This window comes from Echinops telfairi, unplaced genomic scaffold (assembly GCF_000313985.2).
Source record: "Echinops telfairi isolate 266 unplaced genomic scaffold, ASM31398v2 ScPeMD7_9;HRSCAF=40, whole genome shotgun sequence".
NCBI lineage: Eukaryota > Metazoa > Chordata > Mammalia > Afrosoricida > Tenrecidae > Echinops > Echinops telfairi.
In genome coordinates, this window is record NW_022103906.1 from 85,326,454 (window position 1) to 85,335,183 (window position 8,730).

The following is an 8,730-nucleotide window of genomic DNA, read 5'->3' on the forward strand; positions in this document are numbered from 1 at the left end:
GTGGGAGCCCAAAACCCATTGTCAGGGTCCCCTCTGACCAGAGTCGAGGACTGTGAATAACCTTGTTACCAGACAGAGATTATTGTGAACTCAATTATGGCAGATGGAATTAGGCTAAAATGTGGTGTCTGGTCATTGGATCTTCCTTTGACCCATTTTGGATTTGTTTTAGTTTTCAATTTGTTTACTTTTCAATTTAGGGTTTCTCAACAGAGGTGTTATTCTCTGGTTTATTTTAATATTGTTGGTGGTATATTTTTAAACTATATTTGCTTTTTGGGGTCTTGGGTATGTTTTCCAGTATATGAAGCACAAAGTGGGTGGATGTGTAGAAACGATAACTGGTGTAATGGTTTATTGAGTATATGGGGTAAAGGAATATTGGAGGAAAATGAAAAATAATGACCAGAAAAAGTGGTATGGATGCAGAATGTTTGGAATACATTGTGATGATGTACATACAACTCTTTTTAATATAACTGAATGAATAGAAGTATAATATACATGAATTGTATCTCAATACAACTTTATTGATCAGAAAGGAGTCCAGCACAGCACCACAGTGAGACTTACAAGATGAAGAAGCTTAACTAAGAACTAAGCCCCACGCTCACCAAACCCACAGCCCAGGAGGGGAATTAGAAACACAGTCAAACACCAGACAAGGCACAGTTTGGTGGGAGTAGAAAGGCGAAAAGGATACAGTTCTGCTAGATGGATCCAGACACCTTTCCTTGTGAACTTCTCAACCTGATCCGTGGCCACCATTGACAAAGAGGTGGCTAGAACTAGCCTCGCTCATATTTTTCTTATCTCCAAAGCAGAATGTGTGGTTTGGAGTAGAAACATGTCAGACTTTTCCTTCCTGGCAACTTCACCATCAGAGCAGAATGAGAAAGCCTTTATGGGTCAGAAGCAAGTTCATGGATCAGAAGCACTGCATCCGTGGTAGCCCTTTTCCTCCTGTGCGCTCACTGAGGGAACCACACCACCTGCAGTCTGTCCGAGTCCACTTTTCAGGGGCAGAAATGCTCAGCAACATCCTGCACCCAGTCCCTTCTCTAATCACTGTCCCTGAGTGCACTTGGGAGCCGGTTCCTAGCCTGTCTGCCCCTGGGCACTGTGGTGATTCTTTCCCATGTCACATTCTCACCTGGGCAGCCACGTATCTCTGCTCCCTTGTCTCTGTGCAGCCCATGAGCTTCCTGGGTCTGCTCTCTCGCTGTCATTCTTTTTACCCAAAGCCATTAAGCATTCCTTCCCAGAGACACATTTTTTTGCATCTTTCCTTGTTCCATCCAGTTGGCGACCATAAACCGTCATTGAAGCTTCACGTCTTCCTGTACGGGAAGGCATGGCAAAGCCCAATCTTTTCTAGTGGCAAGAAATAGAAACCCATTCTAACTCACTCTAGCCAACCTGGGAATTTATTGTGTGGTCTCAGTTGTGCGAGATGGTCAAACAGCAGGAAGGATGGCCAAATGGCAGGTGGACCACAGGTAGGCACAGACCAGAACTGGAGAACAGTCCAGGATGAAGGCTGCTACCCTCTCAGAATCTCCCCTATAACTCTTTGGTGCCATATAGTTTCTCAATACCATCTCACTGTGATTCTTCTTCCATTCTTCTCTACTAAGTGATCTGCCCATTTGGCTGCAATTGCCAAATTATAAGTTCCTAAGATTTACAGTTCCTCAAGCCATTAAACCATTAGAAGCAGAATTGTTAGTGGTCATAAAGTTGGTTCCGACTCATAGCAACCCTATGTACAACAGGACAGAAAACTACCTGGTTTTATGTCGCGCACACCATCATTGCTATGTTTGAATCCATTGTTGGCACCAGTATGTCAATCTATCTCATCAAGGGTCTTTCTCTGTCTTGCCGGATCCCAGGATTCTAATTCCAAAATCTCAAAAGACAGCGTGGTGTCCACTTGGGTTACAAATGGCCGTATCCCAAAGAGGCAGCCACTGAAGGAGCAGTTCTTAGAGAAGGAAGTGTTGTGTTGGGTGAATAACTCAAAAGTGCTTGACCACACCATTGTGGCACTTAAGGAGTTTATTACAATGATGTATAATCAACTAAGAAAGACCTGCCATGGCTACTTTTGTGAGAATAGAGATGTTTGCAGCAAAGAGGTCAGTGCAGAGCCAATTCAGTTCTTCAGTGAGCATGTCTCGTGGTTGGAGCCACTTCCAGGAGCAATTGAAGATGCAGGGTAGCCATCTGCAAACACTTGGGCTGGCACTGGAAATAAATAAATAGGAAATATGCCAGGAAGCCACTGAGCAGGAACAGGAAGAGGTAAAAGAACTCCATCTGGGGATGGTCAATGATGGGCACCAGCACCAAGAAGATAGAAGCCAGGAGCATAATGACCGGGATGAAGGTGGGAACCTGCAGGGAGCACAGAACAAGCATATATTTGGCCCTGGGACCTAGATAGCATGGGGGAGCATGAATCTTGGGGTATGCCTGCTGCCTGCTGCTTCCACTTGACACAAACTGGTGTCTTCCCATCCCAGTCCAGGATACCTTGCCTACCCCACCTGCTGAGCTAAAGGGGCACTCCAGGGAGCAGAGGTGTAGGACCGAACATGATTCTATGTGAACCCAACCTTGCCCACCTGTCTCATGCTCTGCATCTGCCTCCTGTTGTTTTACCTCAGGGTACTTCCCGCCCCATCCACCCCCCCACCACCACCCCCACCCCCCCCCCAGGAGAAACTGGTCCTAGCCAGCAGGGTGAATGCCTGGTGATTCAGCTGTCCCTCACTTCCCCAAGTCTTGTTCTTACAAAAGAGGCTGTCATCTAGCAAATCATGCCACCCCTTGTTTTAGAAAAGTACAGAAATTCGGTACCAAACATAATGAGATTGGCAAACTCTTCTATTTTCCTTTGGAGTCCTGACCTGCCTTGGGAGTGGAGAAGACCAATGCCCATCCTAAAGTCTACCTTGTAGGATCTTGGAAGATGCTTCTCCTTCACTCGCAAGTAAAGGAGGCAGCTAATGGTGGTTCCATAGATGATCCAGGCTATGAGGCTGAAAGAGAAACATCAGCTGATCATGACCAGACCTTGCCATGGGTGGGCCCACAAGAGGGGCTGAACCTACTGAGTCCAAGCCCTTTACCCTGATGAACTAAAGAGCAAAGGAGGCCAGATTGGAGCACCGGAAAAAAATAATGCACTGTAGGGAGGGTCAACATTAACCCATTCCTGCCAGGGTTCTCTGTGGGCACAAAGTGGCACTCTCACAAGCCCAGTCCCTGAGAGGCCCTGCAGATCAGGCTTTCTGGCTGCCCTGGATGGGCAATGTTCAAAGAGAGGGAGGAGCAGTTTGTTTCTCAAGAAGGAGAGAGGATCACATTAGCTAGTGAGCTCTCAGGGAAGTGGATGCTTCCCCCAGAGCTGAACATCCATCCTGCACACAGTAGTTTTCCTGAAGGCTGATAACTTGGCGTGGCTCAGTGAACACCCAGACCAACCCCTTGTCTGTGCTTTCCCCAGTATCTGCATTTCCCAAGATGACGTGAATATAATGGAAATTCCATGCAACCTCAGAGGCAGGGCTCAGAACGAGGCCATCCCTTGAGGCCGTCAAGGCTGGAAGATGCCTGGTCCTTGTTGGAATAGATCATTCTAGAGTTCTCCCTCTGTGCTTGAAGACTCACAGTCACATTAGACCAGCTGTTCTCAACCTGCAGGTCACGACCCCTTTGGGGGTCAAATGACCCTTGCACAAGGGTCACCTAAGACCATCAGAAAACATAAATATTTCACAATATATAATTACATATTGTTTTGTGATTAATCACTATGCTTTAATTATGTTTGATTATGTTCCATTTGCAACCATGAAAATACATCCTGCATATCAGATATTTACATGACGATTCATAACAGTAGCAAAATGATAGTTGTGAAGTAGCAACGAAAATAATTTTGTGGTTGGAGGTCACCACAACACAAGGAACTGTATGAAAGGGTCGTGGCATGAAGAAGGTTGAGAACCACTGCTTTAAATCGTTTCAGCCTGAAGACAGTTAACACCCAACACTCACCATTGATTTGATTTATTCTCCCTCTATAATGACTCATCCTAGGATGATTTTCTTTCTCATGGGAAGGGGAAAAAAAAGATAAAAAGAGCAGACCACGTCTGTTCCCTACGGTTCTGAAGGAAATCACACTGAGAGCCGTTCCAGTCCTGGAAGATTAGTTATACTTATTGCAACAAAGGGAGGAACACGTGAGATGTTTTTTTAAATTACTCTTGAGAACTCCATCTGCAGCCAGACATGCTGCCTGCCCAGCGGTACAGATCAGCCCACTGAACCTGCTGCTAATGAAGTTGCATGATGGTAACTGGGTGCCCCAGGGAAGGTCAGAAAGCCGGTCAGAACACCAGTTCCCTTTGATGCAGGGACTGGCTGTGCCTCAAGCCTGACTGTGGGGCGGCCCCTCAGGCTCAGACCCCACATGAAAAGATCATCATTTAGCCAAGGATGACAAGTGGTGTGGACCATCCCCGAATGAGTCTGAACATTATCCTGGAGACAGAATAAGGGAATGATGCCCTCACCACCACCACCCCCACAAAAGTGACAAGAATAGCCCAAGCTCCATCCTCCTCCTCCTCCTGATGTCCTGCAGCATCTGTCTTGTTCTTGACAAAATGGTCGTCGAGGGAGGAGTCACATCTTGTTTGGGAAACGTGGTGGGAAAGGACAGCTGACCTGCCCGTGCAGGTATGAGGGTGACACGCCCGGGCTTCCAAGAGTGTGCACGTGTCTGTCTGTATGTTTACATCCGAGACTCCAAATACCTGGCCTTGAAGCACAGACTCACTTGCCTCAACAAGTTCACAATGGCGCTGAAGCTCCCTTGGATGATCAGGATCAAGGCCACTGCCGTGGTGAACATCAGGGCTGGGGCGGGGGTGAGGTGATGCGCATGAACCATGGACAGAAGGCTGGGCTGGGAGGAAGAAGAGGGCAGGAGACAGGCCCCAAGGAGAGGAGTGGTGAGTATTGGCCCAGGGAGGCGCCTAGCTCCCCACCTCCCCTGGTGCGTTCTGGTCCCCGGTGTGCTCAATCTCACTGTCAACAGTCACTCTAGCTTCCAGAGGTAGGTCTCTGTGGTTCACCTCTGGGTGATCAGTCCCAAAACATGGATTGGGAGAGGGTTCCAAAGCTTTCTGCCTCCAGGCCAGCCAACAGCCTTGGATATGGAACTGGATATGGGGAGCTTTAGCAGATGCCTGCCCGGGTCTTTCGACTTTTTCTTCCTCCCCATCTTACCCCAAACTGGAAGAGGGACAGGTAGGGGAAGAAAAGAGTTTGGGTAGCTGTGGGTGGCTCATAGGAATTCTGGGTGATTGTTATATACTGTGTCATTCTTTGTGTTATTATCTTATTCTTTGTATTATTCTTCTACAAATATTTAAAATCCCTCTCTTAAACTCTGTGGGAGAACTATAGCTTGCCATCCTCTGGTGTTGACCTTGGCCATGTCACTTACTTTGGCCAATGGCATGTGAGCAGGAATGGCATTAGAAGAGGCTCGCATACCTGGTCCCCTGTGTCCCTGACACCTGCTATAGGTTAAAATGCCCCAGCTTGCCTCTACTGCATTATCCTAGGGCTCTGGGATAGGAACAAACGCCGAATCTGAGATGGCAAAACAACTTCCAGTCTGAAGTTGAGCCATAGCTGGCCAATTCAATTCGTGAGCCTGTTTGATATAAGCCACTGAGAATCTGGGACTGGCGATTATTTAACATTATTAAAGCAAAAGCTAGTAGAGTGTCAGAGACAGCCTTGGGAAAGAAGGCCCAGAGGGTATACACCAACAACCTCCCACCACTCCTCCCCGCCATTCTTGCATGGGTGCTGGAGACAAACACCCGGATCACCCACAAAACCACATTGAGACCCAGTTCTGTGCTCTTCCAAAAACCTAGTTGTAAAAGGACTAGAGTTTGGGGGTGAGGTGTACGAAACAGCTGAATATCTTTCCAAAGGACAGAGGGATTCAGCTTATGGGGAAAGTTCTGGTTTGGCTTCAATGCTAGACTTTGGATGGGAGAAGACTTGGCTTCTTGGTCCTTCCAGCACCCTTCCTATGACTAACTTGTCCCATTCCAGAGGCCAATTCTTACCATGTGACCTTCTCTTCCAGCCACATAGCATATACGGCTTCCACTGAAGAACGCCCCATTTGCAGAGCCGAATCCTGAGAGTACAACAGCCACAGGCACCAGCCAGCCCCAGGCCCCCAGCACTTGCTTTCTAGGACCACACAGAGATCAGTCAATGCAAAGAAATACAGCAGTAGCTTGGAAGGCTGAGAGGTTGCATTAAGAAATGGAGCAAGCAATTCAAATTTAGATAAACATTCCACATCATCAATGATCCCCCCTCCCCCCTCTCCTTAGAATGTTATCTCTGAGTGCGTGCAGTGCACCTGGTAGTGCCCAGACAGCCTATCTGCCCAGAGGCCAAAGTTCATTTATCCAAGAAGTCTTTCTCAAAGCACAATTTCCTATCACATACAGTCAGGCTTCTGTTGGCTATCCAGTCTGGCTCTTGGAACTCGGGCAAGACTTTCCCTGATCGTCTCTGATTTGGCCTGTATTTCTCTGATGCTCTATGTCCTGTGTCCAGCATCATCTCTTGTGACCCCAGCCCTTGCCTGGAGCACCTGACAATGCAGATGGCATCTTGCTTTCCTGCCCTTCCCCCTTCTTAGACTCTTCCAGAAGCACTTCTGTGATCTGTCACCTATGCTGTGTTTGACCCCTGCAGGTGCCATTATATTCCGTTCTCTTTGCCCTCATGCCATCCCTCCTAGCCTTTCTCCCTATCCCATCCTCGGTCTTTTCTGTCTTCGTCTGTATCTGAGATCTCCTCCCATCAATGCCCCCTTTCCCTTCCTGAGCTTCCCTGCTCAGAGTTGACCTCAGGCTTTGGTTCTATGGTCATCACATGGTCCCTCCCCACTGTTGACTCCCACTCAATTCCGACCCCCATCCTTCCTCATTACCTGATTTCCTCAGCTTGGTTTCCAGAGTCCTTCGGGGTAGTCCCTAGATCCTTCTCCCGAATCCCCAAGTGCACTTCTTTTTGCAAATAAGCCACTGGCTTCATCTACTTCTCACCCTCCACCCAGTCCCACCATTGTGCTCTTCCTCCGGATTGGGAGTGCTCCACCATCTCTCAGCCAGCCTACTGTTACTGAATTATTGAAACATGCCTCCACCTCTTCTAAGAAGTCCAGGTGGTCTGGTGCAGCCTTCACATCACTGAACCTCCAGGGCATTTAAGCCTAAAGCACATCATTTCCCCGAGACAGGGCCAACATGGCTATTTCTTCCAGTAACCTATGAGTTCTTCAAGAGGAGAGGTCACACCCATGGATCAGCCTCCCCGAGCAGCTTGGCCCAGCATGAGACCAACAAGAATAGTTCTAGAGCTCAGTACTGAAACATAGAAGTGACCATCACAGAGCTGAGCACACAGTAGTGGTGATCCCAGGCCAACACCCAAGGAGGTGCTTGGGGAGGATTTCAAAGGTTTAGTCAAGAACAGGTCAAGTGAATCCTGATCTCTGAAAAATTTGCCCTGAGAGGCCAAATAAGTAAGGGAAAGGATGGTCTAGACCAGCGGTTCTCAATCTGTGGGTCACGACCCCTTTGGGGGTCGAATGACCCTTTCACAGGGGTCACCTAAGACCATATTTCCCATGGTCATAGGAACCGAGACACCATTCCTCTATCCATTTCCAGGCAGGTGCATCCACATGCAAATACGCCCACATACAGGGTCACCACCACATGAGGAACTGTATTAAAAGTTCACGGCATTAGGAAGGTTGAGAACGACTGGTCTAGACTCTAGACCCAGGATCTAGGGGTTTGAGCAGCACTACAGGGAGACCCCATATTCAAGAGTGTGGTTCAGAGTCCCTGCCTACCTCCTGAGTAAGAACTCAGCCCCATCCAAGGGATGTCCTATGTGACTCACTCACCCCCAACTCACAGCCACAGCATCCGAGGAAAGGATCTCACTGGGCGACAACACCAGCAGGTAACTGATGTTGACCAAGATGTACAGGCAGGTGACCATGGGAATGGCAATCATCAGAGCCCACACCAAGTTCTTCTGCAGAAACAGGGAAAAGAGGCCACATGGTCACCAATCAGGTCTTTCTCAGGCCCCCAAACCAATTTCAACAGCGTAATGCTCTCATCTTGGGCACAGAGCATCATGGCAGGCCTTGGCGGGCCATGCTAGCTAATTTCTTTTCATTCAAATCATGAACGTATGGCTCTGCCTGGGTTCAGATGCAGCCACTGGCAGCAAAGGTGGACCAGGGGAACAAAGTCTTGGGTTCTCCCTTCCGAGGGTCATGGGTGTCCTCAGTGAGGTGAGCACCTGCCAAGCATGACCCAGCCCCATGCCAAGTCACAGAGGAGGGACAGGGTATGCTTCGAGCTTGACTTTATCTTGGGCAGCCTACCCACTAGTTAATGAGCTGGGATATTACAGAGCTCTGTGTGCATCGAAGACAGGTTTCTGACCAAGGCATCAGAAGAACAGTGAATGCTGGGGATTTAAGTGGAGAACAAATGTTTTGAGAATGATGAGGGCAATGAATGTACAAATGCGCTTTACACAATTGATGTGTGTATGGATTGTGATAAGAGTTGTATGAGCCCCTAA

General features: G+C 48.2%; 1 protein-coding gene across 2 annotated transcripts in view; it reads right to left on the minus strand.

The window, feature by feature from the left end:
• Positions 1–325: 325 nt before the first annotated feature.
• Positions 326–8,730, minus strand: part of LOC101639252 (b(0,+)-type amino acid transporter 1-like) — an 11,129-nt gene continuing 2,724 nt past the window's right edge. The window contains exons 2-6 of one of the 2 annotated variants that reach the window (XM_004696395.2): positions 8,036–8,169; positions 6,168–6,297; positions 4,860–4,984; positions 2,960–3,047; positions 326–2,400 (exon numbers count right to left, since the gene is read on the minus strand). In XM_004696395.2, coding sequence (XP_004696452.1) covers positions 2,167–2,400; positions 2,960–3,047; positions 4,860–4,984; positions 6,168–6,297; positions 8,036–8,169 — 711 coding nt within the window. In that variant the 3' untranslated portion in view covers positions 326–2,166. Of the gene's footprint in view, positions 2,401–2,959; positions 3,048–4,855; positions 4,985–6,167; positions 6,298–8,035; positions 8,170–8,730 lie in introns of both variants that reach the window. The other variant, XR_006679772.1, reaches the window with a different exon arrangement.